General features: G+C 37.0%; 1 protein-coding gene across 1 annotated transcript in view; it reads left to right on the forward strand.

Annotated features, from left to right (window-relative positions):
• Positions 1-20,499, forward strand: part of PHF14 (PHD finger protein 14) — a 170,808-nt gene extending 150,309 nt beyond the window's left edge. Inside the window, 1 exon segment of the mRNA XM_075082923.1 lies at positions 19,661-20,499. Coding sequence (XP_074939024.1) covers positions 19,661-19,735 — 75 coding nt within the window. The 3' untranslated portion in view covers positions 19,736-20,499.
• Positions 20,500-20,844: the final 345 nt, after the last annotated feature.

The following is a 20,844-nucleotide window of genomic DNA, read 5'->3' on the forward strand; positions in this document are numbered from 1 at the left end:
TGCATGATCAGTAGCTTGAAAGAAACTTGCATTTTTAATTTTAATTCCTTCTGTAAATATTTCCAATTCCTACAGGCTCTGAATCTTTACCTTTTGTGATTATTTACAGACAGAGTGGAGTGTACTCTTGGATGGGCACTCTGTAGAAACAAAGTATTAGGGGTGACTCCATTTGCTTGCCATCTGTCCTTGCCGTAATGTTTTTAGCATATGTGTTAGGGAATTGCTGCACTATCCCATCCTAAAATCAACGTGGAAGATAAGCGTGATGAGTTATGTTCTGGGCATTCCTTCTACTGTCCACCGAGTGCACCTTGTGTAAATAAATTGTCTAACTTTCAGAGAGCGCAAACACAGGAAGGATGAATCTGAGTCACAGTCATTGAAATTAACAGCGGTTCTGTATCAAACCGCATAAAAATGAATTGATTAGCTCTGTTCACATTTCATTCAGGTTTTTAGGCATCTTTTTTAAGATTATGCTGTTTATGTACACTGAATTTTGATCAGTCACCTCAAGGGGCCTCGAATTAAAATAGTACTTCAACCCAAACAGCTGCCTACATGTAGAACAAGAACCTCTTTTAACTGGCAGGCTCCACTGCTTATTAGAGAGAAGCAACGGCATCGGTCATGTTTGTATCTATAAATTCTGCATGCTCGATTTACAAGGAGCATGATACTGGAAATATTGTTATGGACAGCAGGCAACCATTTATATTTGGTCTTGTCCTGCAGATCCACTGGATCCTCTTACCTTATGAAGAATCTGACTAAATTAATAGTGATAAAGGTGGAGAGTCGATTGAATCATGCCATTTTCTACCGACTGCTCCAAGTGAGATTGTAAACTCTTTTAGGGTAAAAGGTTTTCTGTCATTGTTGTTCTACTCAAAATGAAGACATTTGATGTTGAAAATAAACCTTGACTAAGTGGACAACACACAATTCAGAATCAATAAACTCAGCATTTGATTCCAAAAAATTGATCTGTCTGCATCTGTATGGGTCTGCTCCTGAAGAACTACCGAGTTTTCAGTTGCTTGCATACAACAAAATGCACGCTAAGAACTTAGAATTCACAGCAGTCCATTGTTGTTTCCTTTAAAATATCTTTCTGTTTCAGTATAAGAGAGATACTATATGAGGGTATGTCTGTATTGAAGTACGAGGTCATACCTGTCAGAAGTCAGGCACTCATGTTAGGCTGTAGCATGTGTTTGGCTTTTGGTTATGAAGAGGCATGCTACCAACTTAGCATTCACAGTGCATCTTTCAAAGAATTGGCTTCTGCGATGCTGTGGGACAAGTTCATCAGACAAAAACTGTATTAGGCTACCAGTGCATATAGTTGCATATAGCACATAGCTCTGGAAAAGTCTCAGTATCTACTGTTCCAAGATAGCGGATAAGATTAGCAGATGAATTGATATCATTACATGTCAGCTTTCTGGGCTTTGAAATGGAAGTACTGAGAAATGGTTGTCTTTATCCCTTCCTGAACCACAGGAGCCTGCCTACATTGCAGAACAAGTATGATGCCTTCATGGCAGATTGTGCAGGCACACAGTCTGCTATTTCCTTCATACTTTTCAAACATACAGCAGTACTTCTGAGGCAAGCAAGCTCCAGGATCGTATAATCTGGTCAACTTCGATTGACTGGTGGTGAGTTCTGAATTTCAGCATCAGAATTCACATCCTCGCAATGCTCAGTGAGGAGCTTGCTTCACATCTTCCAGCACCAAAAAACTTCATTAAGGAAGCCTACCACTGGTCAGAAGTCAAGTCATATTGCTCTTTCCAGAATAGCGTTCCAGCTAGCTATAAGTGCGTGGCTTAGAAATTTCAGCAAGTCAGTCAGTCTTGCATTTGAAAGTGGTATTTTGGTGGAGACAGTCAGGAGGAATATACCTAGTTCTTTCTAAAGTGCTAATTTCTTAGACCACATATGCCCAAGTTTGCCTCTCAGAGAGTTTGAAAAAAATAGTTAACTGTAGATTATCTGCTGCTTGATTTTGCAGGGCTTGATAAATCACTGGCTCATAGACATTAATGTAGAAAGCAGGAGAATGATGCAGAAGCCAAGCTATGAGGAGATCTGGCCTTTCATTTGTTTGGACAGGCATGACATTTTGTTGTCAATTGACTCTTCTTATCCTTTCCTGCCATGGGTTATGAGATCATATGCCCTGTGGAAAGGAAATTCAGTTATGCATTTAACATTTTTGGGTTAGTGGGGAATATGAATCTGGCACAGTGAAAAGAAGGATGGTTTTGTCTATAAAAGTTAGTTAGAAAAATTATCTCAGTTGATATAAATATGATTACAACCTGCTGTATTCTTCAGAAAATCTGTAACACTTGAGACACTGCTGCTATTATCACTGTTAGAGTCTAAATATTTTTTCAGAGTGATGAAACATTAATGTCATGGGAGTTCTAAAGCATTAAAAGGTTTGGCTTGTGAAAGTTATGATAGAAATCTGTCACTGTGTCCAGAAAGTATTTAGGGACCAAGGGCTCGTGTAACAGCTTACCAGCAAATAGACCAGCAAAATGCAGTTTGAGTTCTCTACTCCACCCCATCCCAACCCTAGTAAAATCTTTCCGTTTTTGCAATTCCTTTTGCATGAAAAGATAGGAAGCTTACTTTTCCAGGTACAGAAGAAAAATAAAATAAAATACTCGAATGAGTAGTGACTGGATGCTGCTAAGTGAGAATCAGTGATTTAGTCATGGACTAGTTCTCTTCCCAGAGGACAGAATAAGGACTGAAGTCTGGCAACTGCTGTTACTGGCTATGGAATAGACAAATGGACCGTCGTGTACAACAAACAAACAAACAAAAAAGCTGGACATATAGTCAGTTGGAAAATTAATTTTTTGTGTTGTATCCTTTCATCTGAAATGTTTAAATTTAGACTCCCAGTCATTCCTGGTGAAGTGGATAAAGTATGTTGCTCAACAGAATAAACCTGAGGTTAAATATTGCTTCATCTATCCCCTATCACAAAACCGGACTCCTGGCTTAAAAGGTCTTTATGACAGATGATTGAGTTGAACATTACATTTATCAGTGAAATATTTGGTGCCTATGTCAACCATTACAAAACGGACACCATAGGTGGTGATTTTCTAGTTGGAACACATTGCTGTAGTCCCCAAATGTGTTTCTAATTTTTTAGAGAAACTGGTGCCTGTTTCAGTGTTTCCTCTTGGATTTCAGTAAATGTCAGATCAGAGGACAAATTATGATTCATAATTTTAAAAAAGCAAACCAGATATTTCCTTTCTAGGAAAATCTTCTCAGTCCCCCCACCTTGAACATATCTATAAGTGGTAAGCTGTTATTTCTACCTTATCCTTGAACCAAGAGAAGATGTTCTTTTAAGGAAGTAGACAGAGAACAGCAATGAAGAAGGGAAAGCTTGTGTCTAAAGGAAAGGATACCATAAAGATTTTAAAAATTGTCCTAAGAATCTTCAGGAACTTTCCTGGTTAAGAAGATGAGAATTTTGTGAAGTAGGCTGTGAAAGCTAGAAGGAAACAAGCCTGAAGATGATGAAACATCCGCCAAAGGGTGAAGTTCTACACATGTTGAGAAGGCAGCAAAAAGAAATAGTTTGTTGGAGGAAGGTGGTATGGCCTTGAGACATGTTATTTTCACCTGCTTTTACATAAAGCTAGCAACTCAAAACAAAACAACCAAATGGACATGGAGAAAATTCCCTTTTATTCTTGGTATCAATGGATAAGACCTTGAAAATGAAAAAAATATATCTGTGCCTTTACCCAAGGAGCAGGAGAAGGCTGTGTTGCATTCAATAAAACTATTCAGACAAAATAAAAATCTTACCTCTCACCTCAATCACTCAGAGAAATGACAAGAAAAAGAGAATCACAGATACGGCCTGTATTTTTATATGGGCCAGAAATGCAAATCCTTTTCATTAAGCAAGAATACTAGCTTATTGCTGAAAGCCAGTGCAGGCAAAGTGCAGTTCAAGTCACCTTGGAAAGAATATTGCCAGGTGTCGTGGTTTAACGCTGGCTGGCAACTAAGCCCCACACAGCCACTCGCTCACTCACCCGACATGGGACGGGGGAGAGAATCAGAAGAGCAAAAGTGAGAAAGCTGGTGGGTTGAGATAAAGACAGATTAATAAGATTAATAAGAGTTAAGATTAATAAAACAGATTAATAAACCACATGTGCAAGCCAAGCAAAATAAGGAATTCATTCACTACTCCCCATGGGCAGGCAGGTGTTCAGCCACCGCCAGGACAGCAGGGCTCCATCACACATAATGGTTACTTGGGAAGGCAAACGCCATCACTTCAAATGTGTCCCCCTTCCTTCTTCTTCCCCCAGCTTTCTATGCTGAGCATGACGCCATATGGTGTGGGATATCCCTTTGGTTGATTGGGCTCAGCTGTCCCGGCTGTGTCCCCTCCCAGCTCCTTGTGCCCCCCCAGCCTGCTCGCTGGTGGGGTGGGGTGAGAGGCAGGAAAGGCCTTGACTCTGTGTAAGCACTGCTCAGCAGTAACTAAAACACTCCTGTGTTATCAACACTTTTATCAGCACAAATCTAAAACATAGCCTCATACAAGCTAATATGGAAAAAAATTGACTCTATCCCAACCAGGAAATGTATTTTCCATTTTCTTGGGTCTTCTTCCTCGTTCCTGCACACTTTTTTGCTTCTACCAGCTTAACTTTGAAACATTCTGTACAAACAAAATCCTTATAGCTTGTGAGAAATTGTAGAAATTATTAAGAAACAATTTATTTTTCTTTATTGAGATGGAGGAAGAATCTCCTTTCTGTGGAGAAGTGTATAATACTGACAAGTTTGGCTATGCAAAAGAAACTAAGAAAATGTTTGCTTCACAAATGGAAGAAAGTACCATTTCCTTTTTGCCGGCAGCAGCCAATTGAGCACTTAGCATGGATCCACAGACTACAGTATTAACTGGAGTTACCTACCCTTGGCTTATATTTGTCATGTTTTCCCACAGTGAAGGGAAGTAGGAGAGCTACAGTTACGTACTGAAGGTTGTTAGAGTGAGCTGCCAGTGAGCTCTGGCACCTGACTCACTTTCACTGTGCTTTCTGCAGATTCTGAGTTGCAGGACTGTAATCCATTACCTTATTGATACCTGCTTTTAATTTGGGTGGGTACCATTTTCTTTCTCCTGCTTCTGCTCAAAGCATCCGTTAAAGACAGAAACCTCTATGAATAGGTACTAGTTTGGCTAGGATAAAAAGGTATGTGGCACTGAATATTGTGATGGGAATATCTTAGTGGGATGCTTTCATCATGTTTAAGTTGCTGAAAGACTGTTGGGGTTTTATTTTTTATTTAAATACTTGGTGAATCTCACTGTGCTGACTGAAAGTCTGACATAATATCCACAATGAGCAGCAATGTTGTGTTGCCTTTGAGTCATCAATGGACCCTGAGATTCTGCAAGCGAGACATGGTGATGCTGGTTTTCTGGCCCTTCTTTGCCAGGACACGTAGATGGCAAGCTGCTGGCATCCACAAGTGTCTGTTGTTTTTGGGACGTTGTCCAAGTTGTTACCTGTGGTTAATCAGTCTAAGAAAGAAAAAACAAAATTAACAATGTCCATTGACTAGGAAATTATTGTTTTCCATGGCAGTGAAATATGAATAAGGGTTTCCTGAATAGGGTCCTGTCTGCTGTGGGGCAGCTGTTTAGGGTATGCATGGGTGCTTTGGCCTATAGAAAAGAGGAGATAATACCTGCTAATGAGGAAGCTCTTGCTGAATAGGGTAGCTTATACACTTATGGGCTGCACCAGCAAAGTACCTAATGCCATAATAACCTACAAATCCAAGCTATTCAAGTTGGGATAAGCATTACAATCAATTATAGTGGCTTTCAGTAGAGTCCCAGTTGCTCTTCTTTTTGTCAGCCTTAGCCTCTTACCTGCTTTGTTGAGTCATATCTTGATGTGTGATAATTATATCTGGTCATAGCTAGTTCTGAATGCCGGTTCCTATGAATCTATCTGTGGGTTAAACTTCTCAGTTAATGAGGAGCTGACTGTGTGGGATTGGATTACCGCCTGGATTAGATTTCTAACACAATTCATTTCCAGGCATCCTCTTTCAGTATTTTCACTGCACTTTAGTCTATATTAAGGTGGAAATTGGATTAAAAGGACAAAGCGTGAAGTCATTTGCTGAAGCAAACAGAGTGTTAGTGCCAAATTTTGTATAAAAGGATGCTGCTGAAAGGACTGCGGGTCTGTCTTCTAATCCACGGAGAATCCCTCCGCCTCTGAGTTTAAGGACTTCATTTCCAAATACAATGCACAGGGGGTATATAAACCCCTGTTAAACAGTTCATTTTATGCATTCATCTCTTGTTTGTTTATGGTATTAAAAATGTTGTTTTCAGCCTGGAACAATCCCAGTCATGCAGAAATCATGTTGTAAATGTAAATACTGTATTAGTGACAGCTCTGTTCAGAGCAAGTATTTTAACCTGTTGGGCAGTATCAATAACAGTCCTCCTGTAATTAAAGTTTTATGTATACGAAGGAACCTTATGCCTTTTATTTTTCTCAGTGAAATAAAGATTTTCAAGAGGAAAAATTGGTTATATAGGTAGGCAATGCTTACTGTATCTGAAAATGTTGTGTTGATAGGGCAAATGAATTATTGCTGTTCTTGGACGAAGGGAATGTTGTGTATGAAACTTCCACTGTCCATTAAGTAAACAGCAAAGTTTGGTTGTAAGCACATGACAGGACATGAACAACACATTTGAAAAATCCAGAATCAGATACTAAATATCCAAAAGTTTGTGCACCCAAAGACGTAATTCTGGGCCACAACCTTAACAATTATCACACGATGCAAGACAGCCTAAATATGAAAGTATATTCACATAGGAAAAACTGACCTAACTCAGGCTGACCCCTGCCGCTTTCACAGAGAGGATATTGACTACCACTTAAATGCGATTAGGATCTGGTCTTCCTTGGAGAGCGGGTACTTGTCGTTCTGAAAAAGAGGCATAGACACATCGTTTTCATTTGATTCCACTGGCTGATGTATTAGTGCTGACTTGGTAGTTACTTCCTTATTTCATTATGTTTTAAAAATTGACTCCATTTTCTTTTCATCATTCTAAACCAGACACCTTTTTTATGCATTGCCTTCTGATTGCTTTCAAAGCATCTTTCCAATTAAATAATTTCCAGATGAAAAACAAGTTTATATGAAGTAGAACTGTTTTTCATATGCTTTATAGCTTGCTGCATATTATACCATATCGTGTATAATAAAATTCCTGCTATTAATGGTTGTTTACTTTTCCTAGAGACAAAAAATATGCATCAAAGTTTAAAACCAGACAATTTTGTGCAATAACTGCACTCATTTTATGTCTTCTTTGCTGGTTTCAGAAAGAACAGGTGATGTTCTGCACTAGAAAAGTTAATGCTTTTAAAGCCTTCTGTACTTTCTGAATGTAATAACAATGACAGCACTTAGCACTTAAATAAATCTTTTCATGCATAGAGCTCCATCGTGACATTGAAAGTATTATTATTCACATTTTATGGATAAGTTCTTTAATATAGCAGCGAGTTCAATTTCCACACCCTCCAGGCCGAACACATATTATAGCAGGGGGAAAAATGTCAGAGATTTTAGCTGAGAAACTCCTCATCTGAGTCTCAGACCTTACTTTACTATGGACACATGCATTAGCTTTATCCTGGTTTTTGTATTGACCCTCCTCTAGATAATAAATTCTATTACATACCACTCTGCCATTTCTTCCTCTCCTCCAGTGACATTTTCCAGTTCACTATGCAGAGGCTTTCTCAGTTTTCTCCACACACCATGCTTCATATGGGAAGTTCTCACCTTGACCTCAACTCTGTTTCCCCACAGAAGCACTCCCCTACAGGCTGACTCCTCAAGGCCCAGTACTGTTTTGATAAAGTATCTGCAATAACTGTCTGATTTTTTGTCTGTCCTGTATAGTTAGTATATTTGTTTTATAAAGAAATATAAAATACTTCTGTATGAAATAGTTTTATATACATTTTGCTGATAATCACTTTTTCATCATTCTTCATTTATTAGCCATTCTTGTCACAAAAATGTGATTGAGGTAGATGGCCATTACCCTGACTCACTTAGTTTTATGATGTTTTACTTCTGTCCTTCTTTCAGTTTTTTCATAACTGATTTTAGACTCTGCAAGATCAGACTCTCCAGCTGGTTTTGTATGGGATGTGGCATGATATGACTTGGCTAAGATTCAGATTACTAAGATCATAGTTAAATAAATATTATATCGATATATTACCATTTATCAAATTGAACAGCAAAATCTTGAAAGGAGCTAGAGACCTTTCTATAGCTAGATCTTAAAAGGCATCATTTTGGGGGTTTTGAACGGACAGAGGAAGCAACAGCTAACGAAATTTTTAAAGTTTTCCCTTTCTTACATCTTGAAACTTACATCCTGAAAGGTTTCCTTGAATTTAAATATATTGAAAATACTTCAGTCCACTTCAACTCACAAATGATTAATGCCAGTAACTGTCAGTGATGGTAAGGAGAGTACTGATAGACAAAGGGAAGCATCAATATAGGAAGAGTAAGATCCTTGATTTGTTATCTGCCAAAATAGACAGCATTTGCTGTATTTTCTTCATAGTCCTCATATTCCTAATAATCATATGTTAAAACTATGTTGGCAGATGAAGTAGTATAGTTAGATGTTTGTTTCTAAATTTAAATGCTGGTTTAAATGGCAGTGCTACAGGCTTTTGTACTTCCGGATGTGTTGCGTTGTCTAAGGTACAGCTAAGTGAGAGGAAGCAGGCAAAACGAGTTCTATCAAACATTAGGTAGCATTTGTCACAGGACAGCATAAGCCTGTTTTTTCTACATAACCTTTTTTTTTTTTTTTTTAGTACCTGTTCTGTTTTGTGAGTCAAGGAGACATATGGTCATTATCTTAAATCATCAGTAAACAGAAAATGTTCAAAGAGTTACTGGCTGTTAACTCTTAGAATAATGATATCCAATTCCTGGAGCTCCTGTATGTGCAGAAAGAGAAAAGCCAATGAATAAAAGCAGGCAAATAGATCGCAGCTAAGTAGAATGAATGAATATGTAAGCATTTGCTTTATATTGTTAGGTAACACTGACAGTTATGAGAGCAGCTGTTGCACAAGAGCAGAGAGCAGCAACTACCGAACATTGCTGCCGGGCCATTGCTGACCCTACGTAAGGTGCGGGGTAGGAACTCTTTAGAGGCAGCTGACTGGCAGTACCAGGATTTAAGGAAAAAATAGCCCCCTGAAAATACCCTCAACTTCCTCTTAAATACCCATTATTTAAATGCCGTTCTTGATCCAAGGGATGTTTAAATTCAGTATTCTGTTCCAGAGAAGCCTTGTTCTATAGTTTATTTCATACATAACCCCAGTAAATAGTACTCTTAAGTTCAGTGATCAGATGAGTTGAATGTAATGATGCATATACACATGTTGCAAGTTGTGGCCCTTAATGGTTGTGAATAATAATATCTTGTGAATAATAATGTCTTGGCAACACTGTGATATAACATAATGGGAGACAAAAAAACTTCTGAGTGAGTAGTCTTCTGAGGAATGGAGTTTAGTGAGCTTCAAAGGGAGTTCCAACAAATTATATTAAGTAGCTTCAGTGTTTTAAGGAAAAAGTAGATAAATAATGATTTATAATGTGAGCTCTGTAATGAGCTCTTCTACCATAAATATGCAAAACACTAATTAGTTATAGCCAAATTTCCCTAGCTTTGGGAATCTTTCAGAATATGGCTTTCCAGTAATTGAATCACATCAAAGTATTTTTCCTCCCACTCTTCTAACAAAGTTATATGTGATTTGTTGGAGGGCGGGGAGAGATGGGAAGCAAGCCATTGACAAACCAGAAGATGGCTTTGATGTAGTATAGTGAAACAATAACCTCTAGATTTATCAGAAAGAAATGCACAGTGATCCTGTAAGGAACCCTGATTGTGGTGTCTACCTGTGCCAAGGTGAGGCTTGTCAATTAATTTGAATCTAAATTTCTGAAAGGCAACTAATCTTTTTTTTTTACAAAGTGTACAAATACTGTTCAAGAAAAAATTTTGGAAGGATATCAGTGTGTGTTTGGAGGCAGATGCTGCTTTTACAGGGCAGGTTTTTGTGAAGTTCCTTTTGATGATAGCATTACCCTAAATGGTTGGACATTGCATTATTTCCAGTTGAAAGAGTTTCATCAGATTCTGACTGCAAAAAAATTACAGTGAAGCAACATCACGATCACGACAAATTACCAAAACATCCCTCAGTATACCCACTGAATTAAATAACATTTAGCTTTAGGATCTCACTTGGCAATGCAAAGATGAGTGGAGGTTGAAGAGAATTCATTCTACTGTTAAACCTAATACATTTTTTTTTTTATTAGAAGTTGATCAGTTTGAAACTGTTGAAACCTTGGTATATTAAACATTATAGTTTTGACTCAAAATTGGCTATGTTTATTACCAATGCTCCCTCGATGCTTCAAATACAGCTGAGTTAATCTGTTGCATGAAACAGGACTGTTCAGGCATCATTACAGGGTCAGAACAGTAAGTTCTATCTTCAAATACAGAAGTCAAAATATAAAACCAAACAAATCTACAAGCCTTCCTTTGCCATCAAACCAACTTAATTCCCACTTCTAAAGCCATAGATTTCTTGTCTTGAGTGATTTCAGGTCCACAGCCATATGTTTTGGTTATATTGTCAAGTTAAAAGTATGTTTATACAGCTTATAAAGGAATGATTTTAACTTCTGGTTAGGTCTGCAGTGCTAGTGTTAATTTAGGTTAAATGAATGGTGACAGTAGGGAAGGTGTAGGTCTTCTGTGAGGGATTGCACCTGGGTTGTTAGCATGAAGATGTGGATCTGGTCCTAGCCTGAAATGCTCTTTTGGGGAGTTTATTTAATGGATGTTGAAATCATTGAAATGTCTGTCTAGTTGTTGTATTCTGAATTTAAACGTCAGTGTGTGCTTGGGGGGACCTACTGAAAGAAATAGTGGATTTTTTTCTTAAAAAGCAAAAGTCTCTTCCATCTCTGATTTCTTCTTCAGTAGCACAGGTTCTATTTGCTGTCATAGTCTATCCTCCATCTACTCCTACAGTTTCATCCATTTCTATCAGTTCTGTTTGCAACTTCGTGGATTGTGACTAAATATAGGCATTCAGCATTACAACAAATTTAAAGCCATTTTTACAGCATTTACTTATATTTTGGAAAATAGGCAACTAAAATAAAGGCCTTTGCTGTGTTGTTCAGACTCCTACGTCATCATATTAACTCCATTCAAAGATCTATCTTTTATGCCTTGAGCCTGAACAGAATTTCATGGCTGTACTCAGGTGAAATGTTCTGATGAAATATAAAAGAAAGGAGAAAAAAGCTTTCTGAATGGTTAGCTGTCATATTATAGCAATATTTTAATGAATTCCCAAGTTATTGAATTTATAATACTGCAGTAGACTTTTTCTAATTAAGCGTGCATTTTCTTTTGTCATAAAGGAAGAAAAAACTTCAGTTATGCTTTTTACAGTAATTTAATTAAGCATTTCCTGTAAGTTCATTTCAGTATCTATCATGGCTCACAAAAGTTGGAATTCAGGATAAAGCGGTAGATTAATTGCCCTTTGTCTTAGATGAAATAAAATCCTAAATATGCAGAGTCATGAAATTTAATTGTGTTCCTCAATTGCTTATTCAATGCTTTGGAAACCTGAATCAAGAAATACTGAAGAAAAGGGCCAAAGGTTGTTAAATGTAGCGACTAACACAGATTTTGAACTTTACTTAATGAACCGAGTGTTTATTACTATGAAATAAACGCACCATTTAAAGAATTATGGTGGAAATGTAGAACATTAAAACTCTAATTAATTTTGGTCAGAAGCATGCAATGCACTCATTTTTTCCTAAAACATTTTCATTAGGGTCTAGATTTTCTCTATAATTGAGATAAATTTATTCCTTTCATATGGTAGTGCTATCTTTTTCCATAAAAACTGTGTACTTCAGTGATGCTTAGAGTGATGTCTTTCAGCTGCCTTCGACTGTAGGCAGCATGTCTTGATTGTAGCTTACAGAAGCATTTTGATATAACTCAGTTGTGCCTGCTTTTTGATTTGATGTTGTTAATAATTTTGGAAACAAAGAATGCTCAGACCTCTTGGTAAAAGGCTGTCTATACCCAAACTTATTTGTGAAAACAGTTAAAGCATAAAAAGATCTTCAGCTATCATTTAATAACTGCCAAGATACATGTATAGCCTAACCATTGCACAGTTAAAAAGTAGCCTCTTATTTGTTTGGTTTTTTTTTTTTTTACTAAACAGTACTTAGAAATAAAATTGTTTAAAGGAGCTATTAATTCCTTATTGTTGGCCTGAGCACCTTTTGTTCTCAGGTAGCTATGTAAGAAGAAGCCATTTTATTTCTCAGTATGAAGAATACAAACAGGAAGACATTTTGCTTATAATTTAGTAAATGTATAGTGTAAATATGGTGGGAGTATAACCATAAATATTTAAAATAATCTTGATTAGAAAATGTATTTCTAGGCTATGGAATATTGTTCTGCAGTAGTATTATGAATATATATAAAGTAGAACTTTCTGTTTTAATTTATAATTAATAAAAATCACTATTATATTGCCACATAAGTAGAAAATGCTATTGAGGTTTCCATATTTATGTTTATATATGCACAGATGTAATTATTATAATTGAGAGACAGTTTTGCCTTAGAAAGGATTTTAATCAGGACAGTGTCAGACTGGAAGGCTTCAAAATTAATGCAAATGTGCACTCTGAGACTGGACTGGAAATTAAGGATGCCCATCCCATACAAGCATCATACAATCCCATTAAAGTTGCTTTTCATCTGTTTCTTAGTTGATGTTTCAGGTTTCTGATATCTAAGCATTTCTAGATACAGTCTAAAGTTCATAAACCTAAACCTTTAAAGACTCAAATTGTTAAAGAGGAAACATTTTCCTCTACTTTCTTCAAGGAGAACCAGCTGAACTTGTAAAACAATTGTTGGATTTCAAGCACCACCTGCCCTGAAGAGCATCCCAACTGTAGTGGCAGTCAGCCAAAAGGGCCACTCAGTGGAATGGCTGCCTCCTAAAAAGGAGAGAAACAGATGGAGGATTTGAAATCTGGCATGAAATTCCACTTCTGTACTAAGCGTTAAATGAAATTTGAGTGTAAGGGCTCTTGCGATGGTACATTTATCTGTATAATCAGAATTAGAAACAAGGAAATAGAAAATACAGAACACTGACAAACATTTCTAAAAGACTTAAAGTTCTTGTGCCAGAGCAAGTTAAAGGAAAGAGTTTGTGATAAACATGCAGCTGCTTGTAGCTTCGTAAGAGCATTAGTATAAAAATAGCTCTCCTAGTCTTGCATTGCCACCTAGAGCACGATGCCATGTACTGCATCGGTGAAGGAAACCGCCATCCGTTAAACGTTGCTCTTTTTACCGGGGTGGAGAGCTGCTTCCAGTTAATTGATGTCATGTTTACGTACATTATAATGGTTAGTTCATTCATAGTCTCCATTTTTTGATGTACCAGATCAGCAGAGATTTCCTTGTAGGAATTTGGTGGGATTTGACAGTAAGATTTAATGGAGATGTGCATTAAAGGGTATGACTGTCAGCTTGCCAGTGGTCCCACAGGGGGCATTTTCTTGATGGCTGCTTCAGAATACTTCATGAAGCAAATGTCAAACTTGTCAAGACTGTCACTATGAAAATGATCCATGTAGCAAGGGTCTCCTTTTCCTGGGAAACAAAACAGCTGCCTTATCACTGCAGAGCTATGGTGACAGAAAACTGTCATCTCTCACAAGAAATTTGTATTTGCTTCTAATGTCCATTGGTAAAGAACTGTTCCAGTTGTACTCTGTATTTTTGCACCACTCTTCATTGTAAGGGTTGTCAGTAATACATTTGAAGAAGATAGCTTAGGCTTTGGAAGAAAAATTGCTTTCGAATTTTAGTGCTGGATACTCACCTTTTGCTGATTTAACAGAGGCTGAACTCCCAATTTTTAGCCCTGAAACTCCTTTTCCTCCAAATTTGGCCTGTGAAATTGTAAAGCTAGACTTTAACATACACAAAGAAAAGCTCTCATAGTTTCTAAAGTCCCTTTTCCCCCCCCCAATATATTTTTGAAGAGTATTAAAAGTATTTTTACCTACTTCTAAATGGTGTTTTGCTAGCTAGAATCTGTGAGGCAGGAGATGAAACACCAGCTGGACAGCCTCACTGGAGGTTAGTACATTAGTCATATTATAGGTCTTTTGGGTTAAGTTACAGTGAAAAGTAATAGTATCTGAATTTGGTCCTGAGTGTTTCTGAGATTACATTTCTAGATTATGTGGCAGCATAGAGAACCCTTTAGTCATTCCTCAGTATAGTAGGATAATTTTGTGTTTGCATACCTTCTCTTATTCAGATGTTCATTTACAGCATACTGTAATATATAGCTGTTTATTAAGTTTAGAATATGGGTTACAGTTTGCAAAGCACATAACAGTAAGTTTATTTTATTAAGCATACCTTTGTAATGCAACTCCAGAAATTACAGGTGGGGTGTAATGCACAGATCTGTGAACTGGTGCATTTCCTAGCACAGTTAATTGAGGTGTGATCTGTTCTACATACAGAGTAGTGTCTGATTCCCTGTAGAGTTAAGAATTGTCTAATTCACTGTCATCTTCCAGATTTCATATCATTAACTAATGGAGTAAAAAGAAATGCTTAGACATTTAGAATGAAATTGGTTGGAGGGGAAGAAAAGAGAAAAGGACACCCAAACCCCTATTTCTAGGCTTTTTTTTTTTCCTTCAACCCAGAATTTGTCTACAGAGGAATATTGTGTTATAATTACTACAAAATTAACTTTACACATGGGACCTGTTATTCTCTGTTCAGAGCACCATTTGTAGTTGACCTTAAACATGCTTTTAAAGGGGATGAAGTTATATGACAGTCTCTCTCAACTGTCAGATCAAAATTTTCAGAAATAGGATCTTAAAAGTCAACTTCTTACCTTTAGTTTTTGGTACCTAAAAACATATAAATATTGAAGTATTCCCATTAACTTCAGCAAAGCTACTGAATGCTCAATTTAGATGGCAGATTGTAGGGTCTCAGTTTTAAATTCTAGGCCCTATTTTGTTACTGTGATCCATAAATGCTGGGCTAGGAAGTGTAGACTAAGTAGTTCGAAGGAAGAGATGGCCATAGGACATTTGAAGGCATCTGTAGAGCATCCAAAGGACCCTTTAATCCAATACCTTGTTTCCATCAAGGGAAAGGAGGGGTGCCTGGGGAAAGGATGTAGGAAAAAAGATGATGTGGAAGGTCCATCAATCCATCAGCATCATCACTATGCTGATGAGGTGTCCAGCCATCAGTGGTTTAAGGAGCTCAATAGCTGACATTTCAATTCAGGGCATTGGGTTTAACAGACTTTATAAAGCCCGTTGCACTTTTCATTACCACTGTTGGTTTTGTAAATCTGAAAAAACAACAATTCCAGACTAGTAAACTTCATTCGTTTCAACATGAAGTTAATCTTTGGACTGTTAAATGCACTTTTTCACTAAGAGTATTAATACAGTCTTGAGGGATTCACTTCCCTTTGCTACTCTTACATGTCACCAGATTTGTGCTGAGGCATATTTTAGGAGAGTGTGTTCAAAATTGGCTGTGTAAGATTTGAGTCTATGGTTGTCTGTGGTCAGGAAAGATACGGAGAGAAATTTGATTTGTGGCATCTGCTAGCAAAAACTGTTTTGATCATTGAACATTTTAACATCAAAATGACTGTTCTCTGTTTCAGAATTTTTAGGATGGAAAGCACTGGACAGTAGAGTCATAGGTGGCTGGAAGTAAATAAATGATAACATAAAATAGAGATGTGAGATCAGTAGAAATAATGTGAACTGAATTTCTGTGAAACAGAAATTGGAATTCAGTATTTTATCTGCTCTGTAGCCATTGGTAATAGCAACTTTACACACTTCCATCATGGACTTGTTTTTAACAGATAACATGAAAATAAAAGGTTTTCCTTTGCTATCTGTCACAATTGAAAGTATTATAATGACAATAATGATAGGTGGTAATTAGTAAAACGAATGTATTAAATAAGTTTAATCTGTAGTCTGTTTGGCATAATTTCTTGATAATTAGGCTATAGAGGCTATTTAGCTGAAAATTCAAACATTATTAATGACATTAGAAACTCCAAGCAATTCAGTATTCTGTGTGCAGTCATTGGGACACCTCTTGGGTTACTGGAAAAAAAGATTTAAAATGTCATATAAATTATGCATTGTCAGCAAACTGAAAGAACAGTGAGTCTTCACATCTTGGACTATGGTTAATATGTGTGCTCTAAATCGCCAGTTCAAATCCTTGCAAAGTATACTGACAGTGATACTGCACTTCCTATAATTCATAGGAGCTCGCAGCTCAAAATTTTCTGATAATTTGCAGTCGTTAGTAAGTTTGCCATTCTCAGACCACTGCTGTCACTTCTCTTCTGGCAGAAGCCTGCATGAGTGCCAGAACTGGTGGTTCATACTTTCCAGTGTCCCCCACCAATCATTTCTGCCATCTTCTTTGTGCTGGCACTGTGGCAGTGCACAGACAGGTCCGGGAACTGATCTGGCTGAAGACATATCTGAAAAAGTTTTTTCCCTTTGTTATTTCATACTGTGAAAAAGATCATCATTACTCTGCCTTTTGCGCAGCAATCACCCATGTGCAGAAATATGATACTGAGATTTCTGTTTCAAAATGAAATGTGACTGTTTCTGTTCTTGGAAAGTGGAGATGGAGTAAAAGTGCCTCTAAAACATTAAGGTGTCCTATGTGGAGCTTGGTTTAATGCAATACTATTCAGAAAGCTTTTGTGCATAAAATTATCAAAATAACAAAAAAGAACAAAGTATCAGTCAGGGACCTGCGTGACTTGTGTGTGGGAATCTGCCCATATAAGTCCAATTTATACTCTCCTGGTAGATTTTACCTGTTTGGATAAGTTTTACCTGGTTGAAGCCACAGAAGATGAACAATGGAGAGTATTGGTACTGAAAAATATCCCAAAGCGGATGCTTCCATCTTGAGTATTCACACAGAGCAAATCCTAGATTCACCATAGCCACTCAGCCATCATTTCTGTGTCTCAGAAAACACTGATCACTGCAGCTGCTGCTGTAACCTAGAAAAACTGCCAGACAGCAAGCATGACCTTATGAGCACAGAATTAAAACATTTCAAGTCTACACAAAGCCAGAAGATTCTGTTACAAAACCACTTTCACTGGATAAAACCATTTTGTCTGCAAAAAATAGGCTCGGGAAGCTGATGTTCAGTATTGAGCCTAATATCCCTTCACCCTCTTCTAGTGCTCAGTGAAGGTATGGCCAGGTCTTTTTCCTGTAGTGTCTGAAATTTCTGCATGCTCCCTCTATTAGAGGAGGAAGCCCTAAGCAGTCTGTCAAATGTGCTGGGGAAAGAATGATTTTGTAGGGTTTATATTCCCTGTGTGAGGGAGTGCAAGTCAGAACGTTGGAATAATGGCAGGTTGCATGCTAGGAAGGTGGATTAGTTGGCATTGAGGTCAGTAGGGATACAACTTCTGTAGGTAAGGACCTTCAGAAACATGCAGATTTGCTGTTCTTTTATTGTCAAATCCTTCATGAAAGAACCTGGCTGTTTTTCTAGAGCAGCCAAAAGTTTCTGTGGGTGGCTTTTTCTATTCAGCTATATTCTTTGTCACCTGTAAGCGGTACATCTAAGCTTAGTTACACACTGCTCCTTTGTTGTCTCCTGTTCTGCCTTGCCTTTATTTTCTTTAGAAGTTTGACCTTTGTGTGCGTACTACACATTAAACTCCCGTGAATATATGCTACACTTGCAATTTCAATCAATGAAAAATCTTTGATTTCACACACATTCACAGACATGCTTCCTCACCTGAACTAAAAAAAGCCACAAGGTAATTGAAGAGATGACAGTCCAGAAAGATAAAGGCAAAAAAAGTACTTAGCCTTTAGCGGTCAGTCATGTAAATATTTCTCAGGGCCTAGCCTATCCCCAGAAGAGGGAAGGATTTAGAATCAGAATGGTTTGGAGTGTATGTTTCTTTAATAGAACAACTAGCTCCCCAATTTTATTTTAGCGTTGTGTAACATAATACAAGACCACATGTTTTAATGAGATTTTTCCATTGCTGTTCTATTTTGTGCTGCCCACGTGCTCTTCCTATATATTTTGTACCTCTAAATCTTTGTTATAATTATCCTTATAAAACACCCTTTGATGGTGAAAGGAGGACTAGGAAGCAAAAAATTAAAGTTATTTTTGTAGAAGAAAGAAGCTGCTGTTTTAAAGCAGGAAACTGCACCCTTAGTTCCTGGGTCCCACCTAATGTCCCTGACATTTCTTTTCTCTCAAGTGTTGAATTGTGATGAGTAGTGTTACAGCAGGCAGGAGACGACTTCGTTCCCGGAAGTCTCTTCATTTGCTCTCCTTTGTGTTTTTGGAATGAGGAAGATTCTCTGTATATTGAATTAAAATGGAGGCAGGAAAACTATCTATACCTTGAATGTGTGCTAAGAACTATTCATGATGCGATGGGTTACAAGTTGCCTTATAAAATAGTTTTGACAGTCTTCCATAATTTATACTTTGGAGGTCACAATAATGCACTGGGCACAAAATAGTATCCATTCCTATGGAAACAGGCATTATGATGTCACTTCATTTTTTCAGTGAGATCCGGAGGAACCCATAGTGAATTATGAGCCCAACTCTTTGAGCTGAAGCTGTAGAATATTGTAAGCATGCTGCTGCCTGACACGCTCATGTTTCCTATTTTAGACCTGACTGATCTTCAGATAACATATGGTGGTACAAGTAATTGGAAAATTGGCAGACCTGTCAAGAAAGTATGCTAGATGGGACAAAAATATGATGCTGCAGCACATAAAGTGTCTCTGAAGTTAAATTTATTGTCTTTTATCAAATGGTGAAATAAACGTATCTGGTCTCAAAAAAATGAAACATTTTTCAATGGCAGATGCTTTTCAAAAGTAATTTTTAGAACAATGATGAAAGTTCTTGCATTTGAAAGTAATTTAGCCGAAACCTCTGGTCAAGAACAAAGGAAAGGTGTGTAATGCTGTCTGCTGCAGCCATTTGAATATCTTGTTGTCCATGTATGGTTTAGTAATTTCTTTATGTAACCATCCAGTAAATTCATCAGTGATATATTTACTTGTTAAATTATTCTTCTGTTATAAATGTAGGTGATTAGGCTTGTTTAAATTTTGAGTGTTCTTATGAACTTTATTTCAACTCTTGAGCAAAATCAAATGCTTGAATAAATTACATTTTTTGCTTATTGGTCAGGCAAAAGATGACAAAAGTCTCTGCAGAATTCTATACATACGCATAAGTACAAAAAGTGTACTTCTTCAATAAGTTGATTAATGTTCAAGTTTTCATTTTCTTTTACAGGAAGATGAAAATGAAGTTGAAGCAGAAAATCCATCTCAGGAGCTGAATTTGGAACAGAAAAAATCAAAAAAATAGGAGATTGCTGTCTTGTTTGAAATATTTGCAAGTTGTGTACCAGTGATTATAGTTTCTCATTGTAAAATTAAAAAAAAAGTTCTCAATAAAGTCATTGAAAATTAAATTCATGCTGCACTGGGGAATTAATTAAGTAGCTCCTGGTGATATTCTTGATTGCATTAAAAGCTGAATTATCAGAACTGAGCACCAATAAAACCCTAAAAGCTTTTTTGAACACGTTATAGAAAGCTGATGGGTTATTCGTCACTAATAGCATTTACTAAGCAAACAGGTTGTATTTTTTTTTTACTGTACAAAGCAGTGTTATCCTTAAAGGATAGTTACAACTCAGACATATTTTGGTATTTCTGAGCAAGAACTTTGATTTTTAAAAGTTAGATAGATATGTTCTACTAAATGTGTTCTGAAATTTCTTCTGATCGGTGCTTAAAATAAATGTTGCTGAGGACTGGGTGGAGGCAAGGATTTTTTTGTATGTATGGTATGTTTTTGTAAGTAATTAGTTTAATGTGTTTGTATCTCGTGATTTTTAATTGGCTTCATGTTGCATTATTATTTTCTTCCATGTCAACCTTTTCCATCTTCACATGATCATTGTCTTTTAATGAATGTCAAGCTTTTGTCTCGATTAGGCCATCCTACACAGGTCCAATTCCTTCATACCACTCTTTCCATTCTAACAGAATAAAATAAATTCTTGCTTTGTTGTTAGACCTTTAAATGAGTAGTGAAATCTAAAATAAAAACTCCATCTTCCTATACTCATCTTTTTGATTTCCAATTGACCTCTGCTTTTCAGCCTGTAAATGGGAAGGTTAATACAAGAAACTCAGGCATAGGTTTATAGCCCCATAGTTTCACAGGTTGCAATGAAGAAACAAAAATCTTACTGATTCTGTTTTAGGATTAGCACGACACTCACTGAAGTTCCATGAGTGAAGTTTATCTTGCTCTAGGAGAAATTAATAGTCTTCAATTGAAGAAGTTCACCGCTTTTCCCACTCTTCCATATTTTTATTGTTACTCCGTATATTGAGTGTTAAATCAGATTGTAAATAGTATTCATCCTCTGTTTTATCCTGTCTGTATAAAATATAGTTTCAGAT

Source organism: Phalacrocorax aristotelis, chromosome 2 (assembly GCF_949628215.1).
Source record: "Phalacrocorax aristotelis chromosome 2, bGulAri2.1, whole genome shotgun sequence".
NCBI classification, from domain to species: Eukaryota; Metazoa; Chordata; class Aves; order Suliformes; family Phalacrocoracidae; genus Phalacrocorax; species Phalacrocorax aristotelis.